Below are 19,089 nucleotides of genomic sequence, written 5' to 3' on the forward strand. Positions count from 1 at the left end.
CAACTATGCACATTTTTCAAATTCTAGCACAGCACATCCTTGCAGCTTGCCTTTACCTGTTGGTGGTGAAACCTGCAAGCTTAACTCTGCATGTATTCAACAGGTTATACTAAATCAGGATTCAGGAAAGCGGTCTGATTCCAGTTTATATGATATGTTTCTGATGTACAGCCATTATCTTTCTAATAATAAATGCAGTTATCCAAATGAGCCTGTCACTGCCAGTTAGAGGGAGAGGAGCTCAGATATTAATAGTTAACAACTGCTTGAAGAGTCCTGACACACTTTCTGTGGTATTCTGGTCGCTGTGTCTTTACTCTCACAGCGCTGCTAGCAATTCTCTCTATGCATGTCTGTATGTCACTATGTGGTGTGCTAGTGTGTGCTAGTGTGTGCCGGTGCTCATATTTCAAAAACAGCATTTCTGCAGTTGTAAACAGGGTCATTGTTGGCCAACATGCAACCTGATAAAATGTTACCCTCACAATACTTGAGGAATAATATTAGTCTTGTGTTGTAACGGGTTTCACATTTCTTTATAGCAGATTTTCAGAGTAGTCGTCATAGATTAAAATATATAATTTTAACATGTTTTAGTACATTTAAATGTAAAGCAAAGCAAATGCAAGGCCTAGATGACAGTTGGCTAAACAGCAACACATTACAAATTATTATTAGGAACACTATCGTCAACAAAGTAGAAGAAAAGCATGTTTTAAGATCACCCGGAAAAATACCAAACCATTGGATTTGTAACACAAATAACTTTTATTTTGAAATTGTCATTTTGAGCAATTGATACAGCCCTTTTACATAGGAATCTTACAATTTTACAATTAGTAAAAAATATGATAATTTCCCTTATACAATATATGTATTCTCCACTAATACTTCTCTGTGAAAAAACTGTTCTAACGAAGAGTTTATTTTTATTTTCTATCAACAAGTTCTCAGATTCTCTACTCTTATGGCACCATGAATGACAGAACAAATATTTTTCAAATATTGACCACTTGGGTGTAAAACAGTGTGTCATTATGCCTTTTGGGAGAATTTCAAATATCCACGTAGGTTAGGTCACAGAAAAGTAATTGTTTTCATGCGACAGCTACAGCTTTTTGATCCATAACCAGTTCCGACTGGAGAAAGCGTCTTTTAAGAAATATTCTATATTATTCTCTATACTATCATTTGTGCACACGTTATGGTCACAAAAAACAAAAGCCCTTTTTAAAAGTGAAATGAATAATTATAAGAAGACTTCAATATGACAAAGTTAAAATCACAATTGTTGGATGTATTAACTTCTATTTGTTCGAACAACTCACATGTCAGACAAAGCAATCAAAGTGTAGTCTTCAAGTATCTATAGCATCCTGTTAGTAAACACCTGTAATCAAGATGAGGTTAGGTTAAACACCGCAGTAACACCATCAACCAGTGAAAATAAAGTCAAGTACTGACAGTTCAGATGATTGCAATACGCTGCACAGATCTCAGCACACCGTGCAAAGTCTGGTGAGATCAGACTGTATTTGTGCAGCGCTCCTTTTCTCCCATCTCCTCCCTTTTTCTTCACCTCTCCATTTCCACACAAACAAAAGAGTCCATAAGGCTGTGAATGTGATACATGTGCAATCAGTTGCTCTTAACACCAAATCAGCAACAGTCTCAGATTTAAGACATTAGAGAAATAACAGTATTGTGCCACTATTACCGTTTTCTGTAAGGTAGAGTCGGCTTTTAAGGTTTCATTTTGCTAACGAAAGTGCATAAAACACACAGACCGACAGCTTGTGCTAACATCGCTTTGTGCTGGAGGTTTTGAGGAAGCCCAGTGTGTCTAATTCACAGTTTAAGCAGGTATTCATCGAAAAATGGCAAAGTGCTGCGAGGTTGTTGGGCTGGCGAGTTCAAATCCCAGTGAGAGGATGAAGTACCATCCAGTTTGAGGAATATATCCATGAGTTTTAATACTTATCTGAAGTCAAGCACTGCACAGTGGATTATAATCCCTTAAAAACACCTGTGAACACATTGACAGTCTGAACTGAAGAGTATCTACCTGGCATGAATACTTGATTGCATTGCCTTGCCAGATGATGCAGCTTTGAGGCAGAGTCGAACTGTACATCACTTTTTTTTTGTTTTTTCAAGTTTCTGTGAAACCTCTGCTTTGTAAATGCAGTATCAAGTCTCTACAGAGGCCTTAATGAGCGTCTTAGTAATGTTTCTGAGATGCAGGTAACACACTGACTTATGTCTGCATGGGAAATTGACAAATTAGGTGGAAACAATGCTTACTGTGATGCATTTGAGATCTCCAGCATGTTTCAAGTTTCTGCAGGATAGTTTTGACCATAAAACACAATGGAAATCACTGTCTACTAAAACGCTTATAATACAGTTGAACTAAAGTTGGCAAACTACTGATTTGAAGTACCTCAACACTGCTATGGTCCTTTAGGTGTTGTATTCTATAATAATTCAAGCGACTAGAAAGGATAAGCCGCCATGAACTGACCGTCTTTTTTAATTTATCACTGAAATAGCAAACATTCAAAAGGTTCCTCCATTTTCTGCACAAAGCTTCAACGCTGTATATTAGTCACTGTTCATACTTACTTCTGAAAGCAAACCAAAATCTGTTCAAAAAGAAAAGCCACTCCCTTCTACAGTGTTAGTTAAGACTGGACTTCAAGCTTATACGTTTTAAGTACACATTTTCATGTACATCTTTAAAGCCATTTGATGTTTGCGGAGAGGTAAGGGCTAAGTCCTACACCCGGAGCTTTGTGTCTGAACATGGTGTTAGCAAAGCGGGTCTCAGAGCGAAGCAAAGTGCTGGGGCAGCAGGCTGTGGGCCAGGCCGGGCTGAGGGCTGGCACAGGCACTGCTGCTCACACTGGACCCAGGACTGGATGAAACAGGCAGGCTGGAGACTGAAGAAGCCTCCCTGTCTGAACCGTCATCATCTTCAATGTGCTGGGAGCGGTGCTGATGGGTGACCACCACCCTGGAGAAAAAGACAGTGAGATAGTCCTGTTAGTTTACTTTGTAGTGCGTACATACATTTAAATAACTTTAAACATTGTGTTTTAACTTAGATGGAAGTTCGTAATATCATTTCATCAGAATGGTCTGAATGCATCTCCCTGTAACTTCTAAGGATCTATCTTGGATTTTTGTTTTGTTGCCGTGTGCACCTTGATCTTGACGGGATGATGAGGTCTTGTCTGTTGGTTTCAAACCTTGAGATGTAGCTACTCTTTGACCACTGGAAGACACAACCGCAGAGAAAAACATTTTACATACATCACTGATAATAAATAAACATCACATTCTTCATTTATTTAGACACATGCATTTGATGTTCCACAGTCCCTCACCATGTGAGCAGGGTCATTGGTTCCCAGATGAACTCCTTTCTCGCAGAGAGTTGACAGCAGACTGATTCCTGCACAAAAAGAAGGCACAAAGAATGCAAAATATCGCAATTAAGTCTTCAAGCAGTGTCCGTGTTTTTCTTGGTCCTCTCTGCTTAAAAGGACACATGAGACTTGATGCTCCTTGTCTCTTTATGCAATGGAAGAGATTCATCTCACTCTCTGGTCAGAGGGTGATCCAAGCAATAATAGACTATGGAGTTTGATGGTGATTCCTGCAGTGTTCATCTATCAGTAGCTATGACCAGAGGCCTGTACTACGAAGCCGGTTCAACCTAACCTGGATATGTTTGAGTTAGCCGGTTGGCCTAATCCAAAACATACGCGCTCTCGCTAAACTGTCCTACGACGCTGGCTATCAACTCGATCGCTCAAGCCAGCCGTGTCCTATCTAGTTAGGTGCGCGTTCACATGAAAGGGGTGGTATTTGGAGCATTCGACCAATCACAAACATGGACAAGCCGCGTACTGACAGCGCAGCGTCATACTTCCTGAATGAAAAGTAAACTATAATTAGACAAATATGAAGAAGTTAAACTTTAAACATCCATGACTTAAACACTTTTTCCAGGATAAAAGCCACATAGCTGCACCTGCAAGGTGAATACTGCTGGTAAAAGAAAAAGTGTTTGAATGCGTACATTAACAGGTTTATGAAATCACTGCCCCGTCCAAGACACGAGTGGATCTGACTTTAATTACATTTGACACGAGTGTTTCGTCAACTTAATGTGTTGCTTAAAATAATACTTCTGCATACAGTATGTGACACTGTGAGTGTTGCACGGCCAGATACGGCTCAAGAAGCTGACTCAAATAAGGAAATATATGATACATTATGATGTGATGTGATGTGATATGAATGATAATGGGACACATCTACGTCTGCACTCACAGTGCCGCGGACTGTACTTAATGTTACTCTGATCCGGTTATTTATGTCGTGGCAGATATTTAAGTAAGCTTTCTTAACGCTAATGTTATAATATTCAGATTGCTCTGAAGATGGGAGGGGATATTCTATTAATTTTCACGTTCACACAGTCAGTTGATTTTTGCCGGCCGTCTTTCCTGCAACGGCAGTTTTTCTGTATTTCCTCTATCCTGTAATATGACTTGATCGCTTTAAACTCCGCACACAGAGCTCTGATTGGTCAGCAGGCAGTGCTTTCACTGAGTTGATCTCTTAGCCTGGAACCTAACCTGCTCCGGACCAGGCTAGCCGTTCAGCATAAGTTACCATGGAGATCTAGCCCGCTAAGAAGAGAACCAGCGTCGTAGGACCGGAAACCCAGAGTTTTCCCTGAAGTTAGCTCGCTAAGTGAGAATCCGGCTTCGTAGTACAGGCCTCTGGACCAGGAGCCAAATGATACACTGGAGGTTTCCTTCTCTCTAAAACAAACAGACCCAGTGATACAAACTGGAAAAAGCTTCTAAAATCAGTGTTTCCCCCAAGGACAAAGGACAGAGGGCCGACGAGCTTACTGCTAACAATTGCTCAGCTTGTTTCTCAGACCTCTCAAGATCGCGACTTCCAATGATTACAATTTTGTATCAGGTTAAAATGTAGAGTGAAAACAACCAAGATCTAACGTTTTATGAATTAAGAAAAAGTATGCCTTAAAACTAGATCAAAAGTAAGTTGAAGACAGCTTCTGGCAAACAACCACAAAGCATACGCATTCACAAGGTTAAGGGCGGGACTAAATTGACAGATTTCTCTGATTGGTAAAGTTGTTGGAATTTTTTTGGGGATAGTTATTAGGATACCACTAATACATATATAACATGGAACACACATACCTTTTGTCCTGTTGTTCCAGTACTTCTGCTCCCATTGGTCCAGCAGGACGTTGAGGTATCTTGGACACTCGAAGAAGCGAAGGTAGCGCGACGATGACTGTGATGGGAAAATACGCTGAAACTGTCCGGCACGAGACAGCTCGTCTTCACTCTCTGTGAGCATACACACGTCCTCTGGAGTCAGGACATCTAACACTGTAGAGAGGAAGTCCTGACAGAGACACAAGACACACAGCTTTCATTTCTACTAACCTTTTTAACCAGATGAAATGCACTTTATGTACCTCTGATGTTTTCAAATATATTGTCTTATTGTTAATTCACTTTCCTGTCCAAATCTTTACTGTATTTAAATTCATTTACCTGGTCGGCGTAGCGCTGGGTGAGGTAAAAGGCCCGTTTGACTTTCTCATCGGCAGACAGATCCGGCTTGGTCCTTTCTCTGTTTCCTCCACACAGACTGTAGACACATTTACGTATTAATACATATATACTAGGGCTGCAAGATATTGGAAAAAACTGACATTGCGATATTCTTTTCCCCTGCGATATATATTGCGATATGAAAAAATACAGGAATTGAAGAAAATAAATTTTTCTTTGTCTGCAAACCATCCTTTCTTGAACTCTAATGCTATACAATTGGTATTTTTCTAACTATATTTAACCGGATGAAGGATTTTAGTCACCGACTTCTGGATCTTAAGTTATCAGAGCAACAAGCTGAGCTAGCTCGGTTATCCTGCTGTGATCTGATCAAGAATGATTGTGATTGGTGGTTTGCTGTGCATGCAGAGCCTGCATGTCACTCACTCAAGTACCCCTGACATGAGAGCCGCGCAAGTTTTCCTTTTGTAGCAAGCAGCAAAAGAATTGTAACATAACGTGTTTGAGTTCATTTGCCTACTTAATATTGCACGTCCTAAAAAGATTAATTAAAAAAATCGCACGTCCTGCGATGTGAATATCCCGCATGCGCATAACGCGATTATCGTCACGACACGATATATCGTGCAGCCCTAAAATATACACACAGACACAAAAAGATGTGTTGATACAATTCAAGGTCTTTTTCTAAGGCTGTTGTTTAAATTGGATTTAATATATTGAAAGTTGTTTCAACAACCAGAATAAACTAGTTTCCTAGTCTTCCAGTACGTCCTCCCTACCTGGTTGTGGAGCTGGAGGCACTGCTGCAGGGCGTGATCACGTCGTCTTTTTGGGGAACACGGAAGCCAGCCAGGTTCAGAAGGTCCCTGATCATCTGACCTTTCACTGAGACATCCAGCGCTGTGTTGGAATGAAGACTGGAGCGGAAACACAAGTTACGAGATGTAGTTCTGAAAAGCTGCACGTGTTTTGTGTTTCTGTGTGTGCATGTTACCTTGGTGATATGTTGACCTCCAGGATCCAGGGTTTGAGCTTCTCATCGAGCATGATGTCGAAGCCGAACAGCTCGTGGCAGCTGTAAGGTGTCTTGACGTGCATCTTCAGCAGAGTGTTAACGTACGGTTCGGACCTGATAATCCACACACAGGCCATTATCTCAAAGTTATTATCATTTTTTTAATTTCCAAAATACTTTTTCTAACACATTTGCAGTCTTCGACACTTTGGCTCCTGCAGTTAAGACAAAGATTCCTCTGAGTTCAATAGTAAGGGCTGTGTCAGAAACACACAGACTTTAAATCATTCTTTTCCAAACAGAAAAATATAAAAATTGTGAATAATAAAATGTGCCCTACAATGAGATGCCCGATTTGGCAAACTTACGCAATGATTGTTTTGATCACAATGTCTTTAATCTTCTCCCAGATCAGAGTAGTGTTGACTCCTTTGGAACCCAGAAAATGCCACAAGGCCTTCAACGCCCTGAAGAAACACATAATATTAATGAATTATAATGTATAGCATGGACATATGAATACAATAGTAACCAAAATGTGTCTCATATTTGAGTTTCACTTTTACAAACCATTTGTGCCCCTGGCAGGCCTGGTCGTCGCTGTTGCTCTGGTACTCAGAGTTCTTCTTGTTGACGCTATAGTTGGTCAGATGCATGAACTTGTTACCCAGAGTCTTCATGGAAGACGAATACCTGAAGAGAAGAAACTTTGAATTCAATCTAATATGCCCCTAATATGCTTTATCTCAAGTCTCTGACATATCGAAATGTCCAATCAGCCATTTAGATGTTAAGATCATATTTCTCATATAACTACACATCCTGTTACCTTGTCCTGCTTAAATGAAAGATTTGCACCTTGAGCATCATTTATTTCCATTTTACATAACCTATCCTACAGTATCTGGCCTTGTTGTCACTGTGGTGGATGAAAACTGACTTGCAGCTGGCGAATCGAACCAGTCCATCAGAGAAAATGTAAACTCTGAGCGGGTCGTAGGATGACACGTAGACGTAGATCCGCAGGTCAAACTTGTTACCGCTGATGAGGTAGGGCTTGTGAAGGTACCTGCAAAACACAACCAGGAAACAAATGTTTTATCCTAAAGAATCATTTAGTGTCGCGTTCTGGAAAATGGTCGATGTTCTACTAAGTTTCAAACTATTAGCGGACTATTCTTGGCTACTTACTTCTGGACCAGCAGTGGTCTCTTGCGGGGCAGCTGGCCCCATCTGTGGATCACCTGGATACCTATTCCTCGGGCCGAAGCAGGCTATCAAAATGAGAGAAGAAAGACAGAATTTAATAAACAAAACACACATTTTCTTTAACTTCAAAACATTTTTTTCTTAAGCATCAAGATCTGGAGTTATTAGTTGGAACATTAACTAATTGCCAAATCGACTTTTACAGCAATTAAAGCCAATCATCGTCATCATTAGAAAGAACACCTTGTTATAAGGCAACTAAAACCAAAAAGACACACAAAACATACAAATAAATAAGCCATCCTTACAGGAAAGCATAAATATGACTTTCTGCCAAGTTTGTAATTCAACACCAGCTGATGTTTTGTTGCCAATAAATCCAAAACACAATTCATTTAGTCCATGGTTCTTTTGCCAGTGATTTATATGTCTATGGATAAGAAGAACATACCGGTTTGATGATCCATTTCTGCCGGGGGCCACCGTCCTCCCAGGCCTTGCGTAGCATCTTGATGTCCTGAGGAAGGACGAAGGTGCGAGGGAAAAAGCTGAACTCTTGTTTGCCGAAGCGAACCTGCATCTTGGACAGGTTCCTCCACAGCCGGTCCTTTCTGCCGATCTGGAACGTTCCCGGGAAGTGGTTCAACTGGGACAAAAGAAAATCACAAAAACAGCCAAGTTAATACTTTTTTGGACAGAAGATGTAAAGAGCACATTTCATAATTACACTTAAAGTGGACCTATCATGCTATATTATAATAATATAGTGTAGGACCATACCTATATAAGGCATATTTATACTTTTTTTTTTTCAAAATACCAAACAGATCATGCATTTTAGCCATGCCTCATTTTGCTCAATTTGACATTTTTTAGATCTGTTTTAGCAAGGGCTGATTCTGTGAGAACAGCACCACCTACAGGCCTGGCATATGTACTACAGCGTCTCCAGCGCTTTCGAACGGCAATGCCGTGGTTGTCTCCTCCTGATTGGTGGAGTTGGCCCAATAGCCGTAGTGCCACCGTCCTGACGTCAGGACAGTGTTCAAATCTGGATCAGTTTTTATCAGATCCGTTGCAGCCCCTTTTTTAGAGATTTGGGTATGGAGGAAAATAGAGAGGGTTGTGTTTTCTGACACTTGGTGAGTTCCCTGGAACACCGGGGACACATATTCATGTATAAAAGACGTACAAAAGTGCATTTTGCATGATAGGTCGCCTTTAAGATAAAAGGGACTGCTGCCCAAAAGTACATATTTACCGTCTGACCATAAGTGCTATTAAGATTGGGGCAAGAAGGAAGTGTTCATGTACTCATGGACATTGAGACTAATAGTTGAATGTTGCTAGCTCATCTACATAGCACCTCATTACTTAAGAGGACGCAATTCATGTTTACATTTCACGCTGCAACAAGCAGGAACCTCTATACCATGCATAAATAAACGCTTCCCTTCGGTGCTGTGACATTGGGCAGGTGCACTTAAAAGTCAATAGTTCCTTGATGAAACTGCTCATAACAGGGTCTGTGGATTATCTTAAGTAACCATGTCATTTTGTTTTGACATGCCCTCTCGTTCCATTATATTCAAGAGAAATCAAACATCTAAAAATAATTGACAGCTCGCACCTAAACCTCTAGATTATTATATGCATTTAATAAATACAGTTTCTCACCTTCTGGTGCTCTGCGAGGGCCTTGAAGCCAGGAGACTTCATGTGGTGTCCCCAGCAGCCCAGCCAGTCATAACTTTCTAATAAACAAAAGAAGGACACACACATTTGAATTACTCAGAGCAAATGTGACATGATTTTAGAAGCAATGAACTAGAAAACATTACATACGATTTTGACAAGAGATATGAAACCGTGTCCGTTTAAACACATGTGATGACTTACTTTTGGTAGCCTTGAAGTGTGACCTGCCAATGGTGTGTTTGACAATATTTGGAGTGACGTTGCTTATCTTCCATTTTAACAGTCGTCTTTGTTCAGCTGGCAGCAGTTCCACTGTGGATCACACAGCACAACATTTGTACACATTTATAAACAAATAAATACACATTGTGCTTACATATACTTCATGCATAATGCAAACACTGAAATGGTTCACAGTACATACTTAAGAGAGTCAATATTTTGGTATAAGATGTCAACTTACAGTACAATCTTTGGTACCACTTTACAATAAGACTAGCCTTATAAAGGGTTTACGAATAGTTTGTAATTCATTTATTAATTAGGTTGTGAACACTTTATAAATCTTTTATAAGACATGAGATAAACAGGGCAACTGTGACCGGTTGCTTGCTAAATAGAGAGCCCACATGTATCTGTACTGCCAAGTCTTATATTGGTTACTTAGCTTACTTCGTCTTCTTCATCAGCTAGCATCCTTGGTATCTGTTGCTCACTCAGTTGATTCTCGCTAAGTACCCAATATAAGGCTTAGTCATCTTGCCAAATAGTGAGCCTGTGTTGATGTATGAAAACTATGTTACAACTGGTTTATAAATGCTTCTTAATAATTAATAAAGTGTTTACAACCTAATTCATAACCTAATAGAGTGCCACAGTGACTTTTATAATTTTCTAATCATAAATCTATCGATCATAAATCTATTGATTAGATTTATGATTTGAAAATGATAAAAGTAGGGTAGACATGTGGATATTATCCGGCTGAACAAAACGTGATCTGTCTCTTCAATGTGTGCCAACCACAGACCTTATTTCCAGCTATTTTCCAAAATCCTATGGAGAAATTGCATTGCTTTTTGTCGAAGGAACCGGAAGGAGTTTACTTCCGGGTTTTAGGACGCGTCACTGTGGCACTCTATAGCAACCCTTTATGAATCCTTTATAAGGGTAGTCTTATTGTAAAGTGGTACCCAATCTTTTTATAAAACAGCACTCACTTGAAAGAAAAAAAGATAAAACCCAACACTTATCACACTTAAAGCTACTAAATCAAAACAGACGTTCGGGTCCTGACCTTTCTCATTGGCAGTGCTGAAGTACAGTGTTGGTGGGATTTGAGGGAACAAACTGGGAACCAAAGCTGGTCTCTCCTCTCGTTGATCGTCCGCCTCCAATGACATCGGCTCCTCGATACTAAGAGCAAGAGGGAGGAATAATGATAAATCATAAAATGACTGTTCAGAACTAAAAAGGGAAAAGGTGGCGTTGTGATGGTCGTTTCAGAAACTTCTGATAAGGACCATTTTGGGTGTATCACTAGTACACTACCCAAAACAATCTCAACAAAACCATCTCATCTCAAACAAATACATCAACAACAGTGACTGAGAAATGTGTTGTAAAGGGACATCTTACAACATTATAGGTAATGAAGTATAAACTCTGTAAACTCATAAATTACTATGTTTCCTTCTGAAGTCAGCTCAGTTCCCGCCCTCTCAGCACCACAGCTCTTCTTACCTTCTCACAACTAAAACAAGCAAATTGCCCACAACTAAATTAAAAAGTAATGCATCTAGTGTTACGTTCACTGCCAGAAGTTGGCATCCAGTCAAAACTGAGTAGAGTGTGGACTGGATTGATGACCGATTGTAGTATCCGGTAGTAACATGACGCGTGTGTGAATTTGGTGTACACCACACGGAGAGTAAATGTTCACACTGAGTCGATACATATGAAGAAGGCTTTCTGAAGAAGGACACTTTTCAATCCAACTTTAAGGATTACTATTAATAGAGAGACTAAGACATTTAGCCAGGACAGCAAATGAGGACATAATTGACCTCAACAAAATAACACTGGAGCAAGACGAGAGCCAGTTGAATCAACGGCGAGTCATTTTTACACAGCTGTAAAGTGTTTTTCGTTTTAGGCAGTTTCAAGTAAGCCAAACATTAGAATATTCCTGAGCTCTTTTTTCAATGTAACACCATTCTGCACACAACATAATTAGAATCAAAACACAAAATAAAAAAACTCACATGACAGTCATATAGGAAGAAAAGATGGATCAAGAAACGGGATGATGTTATCTCCTTGCAGATTTTTTCTCTTCAATAAAGTCCTTCTACCATCAAGAGGTATACATCTGCATAACAGCTGTACTAGGCTAACTTAACACTATCCTAGAGATACAGGTGCTTTAGCTTAGGAAAGGGTGTGCAGGTGATGGGGTGTATGCAAATGAACACAAACAAAATCAGCTGGTTGGGTGAAAAAAAGGTGACAATAGCGGTCCCTATCCAGGCTGTTTTCACAGAGAATCAGCTCCGAGTCTTTGGTAGGGAGTTCTATTGTTGAGGCCATCATGGTGGAGAACAAAATGATCCACAAAGCAGCAGACCTTTCCACCACGCTCTGCTGCTTTCAGACTCGTTCAACAATTGCAGTGAGAGAGAATGAGAGAGAGAGAAAGAGTCCACAGGATCTGATGGATTTAGTTTTATTCCATGTTAGGAAACCAATTAAAATCCAGGCTTGGATGTTGGGCGTTCCAAGGAAAGGACGTGGACATTTTGGAGTTGTTTTTGCAGTTGAGAAAAATGCTTTCAAACCACAATAACTTGTCTATTGTCTGGACAAAAAACGTTTAAAAGGTGAATTACATACTGAGAAACATTGTTGTTATTGATAGATATAATTTGATCTGACTATCAGTTATTTAAATGACCATAATAAAACCTGAGAGGGGCTTGAGAAACACCGTATGAATGTATATAGGTTATAAATGAATACAGGAAGTATATCATTAGAATTTGCATGGCTGCCGACAATGATTGCTGCTCCTCGTCAGGTATACACTTAAGTACCACAAGAGGGGAAAATAGGACTAAATGATTGAAACGGCAAGCATGACTCGGAGTTAATGTGGATTCACACTTTAGAGAAACAGAGAGCCATTTGCTCTATGAGAAAGAAAAACAGACGTGTCTGGAAAACTGTCCAAAAACACATTTTCATTGTGCAAGAAAACAGCTGTACTCCACAGAGTTTGCATCAGGAATAGTCCGTGTTCTTGTGGGTACCATGAATGTTAACCTAAAAAAGAATGTGTGTGGGTGGGGTTATAGAGTGCATCTTACCCAGAAAGTAGAGCGATGGATGCTGTGGACGAGGTGCCAGGAATGGATGAACAGTCGGAGTTATCTGAAAAGAAAACAAGACAACTCAAATCAGTGTCTATAAAATACAAACTATAGAGCTAACTGGCTGGTGACAGCTTACATTTGATGAAGCACTCAGAGTGTGTAGTCTGTGTGTATTTAACATCTTACCATCATCACTACAGTCATTTTCCATCTCATCATCAACCAGCTCCTCCTCAGCTCCATCCAGCTGCACAACACAGTCCTGGCTAGAAACAATGAATATAAGGTCAGATATAGAGAGTGAAAAACAGCATCTACTGATTGAGAAGCCATTAGCTGTTGCTCACCCAGATGGTTCAGTGTCTCCAACCGGGCACTCCTCCGTTGGCGAGGGTGAGGAAGCGAGAGGAGAGGAAGCTTGCATGGTTAGATGGATGGCAGAGATCTGAGACGTCACAGAGCCCATCATGGCTCCTGATGGACTGGAGGCCACAGCTACAACGAAAAGAACATACAACCGTACAGTCATAAAGGGAGGATAGGCATGTGAACACACACAGTTCTCTGTTTCAGCTTGAAAAACGATTTAAACACTGAATTTGTTATGAAAATAGTTATTCTTCTGACTAATCGATCAATTCACTTTTCATTTCAGCTCTACACAGGATTCAATAACCAGACAATGTATCGTTCCCTAGTAAAGTGATCATTCTGATTACCTGTGATGGCATTCGGTGGGGAGGGCTGCTGCTCCTGAGTGGCACGGACATTGGCACTGAGCACAGTTGGCGTGGGGCTATTTGGAAAGGGACTGGCTGCTGCAGGGCTGATTCTTCCGCATGTGGACAAGCTTCTTTCCTGTGGACATTGACTGTCTGTGGCCTGCTTGTTTAGGTCAATGGATACTACAGTTTTGGGCTTGCAGTTTGTCGTTGCTGGAGGACCACCTATTACTCGCAGCTCTTTGTTTAAAGCAGTTATTGTGCAACTGTTTTGTGTCTCACTGCATATCTTTGATTTTGCAGAATGGCTCCGTCTCATAGTTGTTGTTTCTCCTGTGCTTCTTTTTTCTACTTTTGTGTCCTTAGTGCTGGAGGCATCTCCCAATGCTGCCCCCTGCTGGTCACAGAGAGAACGGCATAGATGAGGCACTGATGGTAGGGAGGAACAGTCTGCAGTCTCAGGCTAAGAAGACAAAACAAGGAAAGGTCAGGTCTGGAGGATCTATGGATTTATATAGATCTTACCAAATATAAAAGAAAAGCATTTCACTTGAAAAGCAGACATTATTTTTAATTCTGGGGAAAAAGTCTGACAACAAAGGTGTTTCTATACTATAACTCTTGTGAGATTATACTTCTTGAGACATCAATACTCACCATCATCTTGATAGTTTGCTGCAGAGTGGGCCAGTGGTTGCGTTAGACTTTTTCGTTGTCTGTCATTTTGACGGACAGGATCGTAACATTTCCGTCATAATCCATTATTACCCGTCATTTTATTTTTCATGTTTTAATGATGAGACATATTTAATATTTATGTTTGGGTACTAAGCAGCAAATGTTCATTCATTCCTTTTTTTTATGATTCATACAGAACTTTTAAGGGCATGGAGAAAAAAAAAGATGAACAGAAACACCGACCGTGCGGTCACTTTTCATGTCGAAACGAATATGAATGATTTATTTTTTCCTTGCCACTTGCTTGTCCCTCTGCTGCTGGCTGAACGTTGTCAGTGTTAGTCTTACTGGCTTGTCCTTCATCCTCCACTGCATCAATCCCTCTTCTTTCACCTCGTTTATCCACACCATCACAATTACTGGGCTTATTAAAAAAGCTTCGGACACTCAGCTGCCGTGACATTTTGCGATTGCTAAAGCCGGTTAAACAACGAGGAAATCAACGAGGTCAAATACAAGACTAGACAATAGCTACTTAATATGCACACACTCGCCACCAACTGGACAGGGGTGTGAATTACTAAATAATAGTTAAAGTAGAGTACAGTAGATCGCCCTCAGTCGACCTGGCCATAAGGATGTAATATAATGTGGGCCGCTGGTGGACATTTTGGCGCTGTTCCGAGTTGTGTTCTAATCTGTCAAAATGACGGACTGCTTTCAGATATTTCCGTCATTCTTGGAAAAATTACGTCATAGACGGAAAATATTCGGTTAACGCGACCTCTGGAGTGGGCTGTCCTTTGATAAAAAGGTCTTGATGACAAGCTGTGGAAAGAAGCTCCGATCGTGACAGCGCGTCCCCTGAGGCAGCCGGACGTCTGCTCGTTGCTAAACATTTTACCGTTAGATAGGTTTGAAGCGACATACATTTCTGCGTAATGCCTGTTGAATTGACATTAAATCCAATCTTACACTCGTTCTTGGGGAATGAGGAAGTGGCACTGGTGTCTTTGAGGCTGCTTCCATCCAGTACCTGGTTTGGGTTATTAATCCCATGAAGTTGTTGTGGCAGGTTATCGGATCCATCTGGCACAGTGGTGAATTGGCTATGGGTGGTTACATTTCCGTTCCCATTCTCTAACACAGAAACCATAGACGCTGTTGTCCACCTCAAGGGGGATGCAGATGAGGCAACTTTAGAGGAGAGAGGTTTGGCTGGATCGTTTCTCCTGGAGAGCTCTAGGGAAGTCTGATTAAAAGGCACTTTAGTGGCCACACCTGTCTTGGCATGTGTTCTGACAGAGTTTGTAGAGGTGGGTCTATCGGCAGTGGAGCAAGCCCGAAGCTTTGCCCCACCCCATGGGGAGGACTGGTTGGTGGGCATGGCACAATTCAACAAAGATCTAGTTATTTCCAAAGGGCTAGATAAATAGAATAACAGTCGCAACGATAACAAAGCCTAAGATGAAGGGAGGGTCCTCTTGGTAACTCCTCCTGATTGGCTCTTCTGTTGGAGTGACTTTTGAGATGTCAGCTCCAGTGGAATGGAGTTGTTAAATATCTGTTGTTCACCGTAGATTGAAAAAAAGTTCTTGATAAATCCTCCCCAACAGTAAACATACCTGCAGTCACAGAAGCAGTGATAGCAGCACAAAACGTGGGCCCAGCAGCTGTGGTTCAGGTCAGCAGGACAACTCTTCGTAGCGATGCAGGGTTATAAGCCTTCATGTGAGGAGGACAAGCAGGCACATAAGGCTTTCCTCCAGAGGCAAAGCGGTTCCCACTCTAATTAAACAGTGACACTAAGCGTTTGATATATAAAGAGGACAAATCAAGGAGTCTTGAGGACATTGCTGGTGCAGACTGAGCCAGAACCAGTTTCAACTCCTTTTTCTCAACAACGCTAGTGATGAAACGTAAACTTCAGGCGGCCTAAGACTGAATACTTGGCATACTCCAACAAGGTGTCAGGTCTTGGAAGAGAGAGTGGTATCCTTGGAGCTCTCATTTATTCCTCAGTTGATTCACAGGAGGCAATAAACCACTGGAAGTACAAACAAGAGGAGCAGTCAGTTTAGTCCTATTGTGATACATTACCATAATCAGAAGACATCATGTTAATGTTCATCATTCGTATGGAAAAAAAAGGCAATAAAAACATCTTCAAGACACCAATGTTGAATCTGTTATTCCTTCACCAGCTGTTTAAAACATATTTTCTCAATATGTTATATTAAATAGATAGAACAAGAATGTCAATGTATTTCAACAAGGAATAATTCAACCACTACTGAAGCCAGTCAAAACATATGCATAAAAACAGAGTATAACATTCATTTAAAATGTCCTTAGTCAAAGTATTCTTTTTAAATAATAGCTACCAGGTTAAACTACACTGAACGTGTTGGTGTTTTGAAGATAAGTCCTGCGGTCAATTCAAAAGCACTTGTGTGTTAAAAACTAAAAAAGTGATTTACAGGCCCAGCAGGTGTCCAAAGTTATAATGAGTAACATTAAGAAGATGCCCAACCATTGAAATCACAGCTATGTGAGCTAGCTAGGCGAGTTAGCTAGCCCATATCACTAAAGCAAGACATTCTACTGACAATATGATTACAGATGCTACCAGCAGTTTGCCATATTTCTTTAATAATGTTTTATCATGTCTCTTAACAGCAACCAGCGTGCTGTGTGCTGAAAACACTGCTGTCATCTCCTGGAAAGCTGAGTCTCACGTGTGTGTGCTTCCAGGACACGCCGCTTCATGCTTCGCTTTACATTAGGCAACGAGCAAACAAACTAACTTACAAGTCTTCTGTGATTATATTAAAACAATAAAGTAAGCAGAGGCAAGACTTACTTTAACACCAGGTTTCCATGACAACAATACACTTTTTATTGCACTGTAAAATGCCGGCTAATGATGCTAGTTTGTGTCCGTTTCTTAGCTTAGCAACAACGGCCAACACAACACTAACTGTCATTGGTTGTTTGAAAGCCTCCATCCACAGTCAATAATACTAACGTTAAAACACAGCGTTGCTATCAATTTATGATTATATATCCATACCTACTTCGTCCTTGTAGTGTCCCTAACATGTTGTTCCGCTGGTGTTTAGGGAGCTACCCGTCAGAAGCTGTTACATTGCAGTGGTGAGCTGAAAAGTGCGAGTGAAACATCATGGCCGAAGATCGTCTAATGAGAGAAGAGAGCCACTCCTGGTTCAGAATCAGAGGTCCCTCCACTCACTGCACATGTCAATGTTAATGTCTTCAAAGATCCTTAAACATGAAATATGTTCTTGCAATTTAAAACATTTTTTTTAATAGTTATTATTTTAAATAGAAATGTTAGGCTGAACCCCTTGAGATGCACATTTCGTTTTCAAGGGGGTCTCCACCAGTGTTGTGTAAGTGGCCTAGTGTGACCATTGAAGAGGTTTTGAAGACCATTCAAGACCATTTGAAGACCATTCAAGACCATTGAAGAGGTTTTCATCCCTCCAATTCTATATTCCATATTCTATTCTACATAAATGTTGTCCCCACCACTTTTTAAAAGTATAACTTATAATATAAATGTTCTGAAAAATAGCGTGCACAAGAAATGTAATAAAGAAAAACACTGGCTCGTTGTGTGCATAAAGGTACAAATTCACTCCAAATCACATCACAGCAAGACCTATAGTTGGGCGCTCATTATATTAAAAACACATTGGTGGTCCTGAGGTCTATGCATTGGTTTTCAAGCAGGTGCTCAAGGTTCATCACCCAGAGGAGGGACATCTTTTGTATTCTATGCTGATGTTAAATCTGGAAAAATTGTCCCCACTACTTTTTCTAACAAAGTGACGCCCATGTACAAAAGTATTCTAAAGAAAAATAGGACATACATGTAATTTATATTTGAAGCTACTTCAACACAATAAAAGTTTTCATGTGATGTGATTTAGAGTGCTATGGAATTTGCCCTGGCTTTACATGTAAATTGATATTTCAATTTCTATATCAAAATGTAACTTTGGTTATAGTTAAACAAAAACGATGTAATCCTTGAGAGTTGAATACATATCCGGCTATCTTTGTAACAAAGACTTGGAGCGCTTCTTAGGAAACAATGTAACAATCAAACAATGCTTAGATCTCAATTTCTAGTTTCAGCACTACTCAGTGTCTTTTCAGTCAGTAGTTCAACACAACACATTATTTTTCTTGAATTAAACTGAGTATATCTTTCGAGGCAACACTTTGTGTAATTGGTTGTGATGTTGGTTGGTTGTCAGCTTCAGGGTTGACTCTTATTTCACCACTAGATGGCTCATTAGAGGGAAGACCTGTAAAACAAACCTCTGTCCTCTCCTCCCTTCTTGCGCCTCTGAATGCCCTGTTTCTCCTCTTTTATTCTGACCCATTTTATATTGTATCCACTCTATTTTTGCTTCTCTCTCATCTATTCCTTTCACAATATTTCTTACATATATCTTCCTCCACTCTTTCCAACTACTATCTCTCCTTTTACCTTCCCTCTTATTCTCACTTGCTTCTAGTTGTCTTTCCTATTTTTTCGCCCATCCCTTTCTTTTCCTCTCCTCCCATCTTTCTAATTTCATCCCCCCTTTCTATTCTTCTCATATCCCTACAGTTTCCTCTCCTTTCCTTATGTCCTTTCTTTCATCCTTTTCCCCATCCTAACTTTTACTCTCCTCTTCACTTGCCTGTTCTGCTCTCTTTTTCTTCCCTGTTTCCTTCCTTCC

The 19,089-nt window shown here is 40.3% G+C and overlaps 1 protein-coding gene across 3 annotated transcripts; it reads right to left on the reverse strand.

Moving 5' to 3' along the window:
• Positions 1-744: 744 nt before the first annotated feature.
• Positions 745-17,506, reverse strand: ttll4 (tubulin tyrosine ligase-like family, member 4). 3 transcript variants are annotated; one of them, XM_034128726.1, is made up of 22 exons: positions 17,410-17,506; positions 15,130-16,379; positions 14,312-14,342; positions 13,652-14,117; positions 13,280-13,427; positions 13,119-13,198; positions 12,927-12,990; positions 10,859-10,977; positions 9,763-9,873; positions 9,541-9,617; positions 8,315-8,509; positions 7,846-7,928; positions 7,595-7,723; positions 7,225-7,347; positions 7,023-7,121; positions 6,634-6,768; positions 6,419-6,556; positions 5,613-5,709; positions 5,250-5,460; positions 3,390-3,457; positions 3,207-3,277; positions 745-3,016 (listed from the first exon to the last, which is right to left on the reverse strand). In XM_034128726.1, the coding sequence occupies exons 2-22, from the start codon at positions 15,717-15,719 to the stop codon at positions 2,827-2,829; spliced, it is 3,225 nt and encodes a 1,074-aa protein (XP_033984617.1). In that variant the 5' UTR covers positions 15,720-16,379; positions 17,410-17,506; the 3' UTR covers positions 745-2,826. The 3 variants fall into 3 exon arrangements, with proteins under 3 accessions (XP_033984617.1, XP_033984618.1, XP_033984616.1); XM_034128727.1 differs by having other exon boundaries at positions 13,652-14,048; positions 17,406-17,506; XM_034128725.1 differs by having other exon boundaries at positions 17,406-17,506.
• Positions 17,507-19,089: the final 1,583 nt, after the last annotated feature.

This window comes from Trematomus bernacchii, unplaced genomic scaffold, assembly GCF_902827165.1.
Source record: "Trematomus bernacchii unplaced genomic scaffold, fTreBer1.1, whole genome shotgun sequence".
Taxonomy (NCBI): Eukaryota; Metazoa; Chordata; class Actinopteri; order Perciformes; family Nototheniidae; genus Trematomus; species Trematomus bernacchii.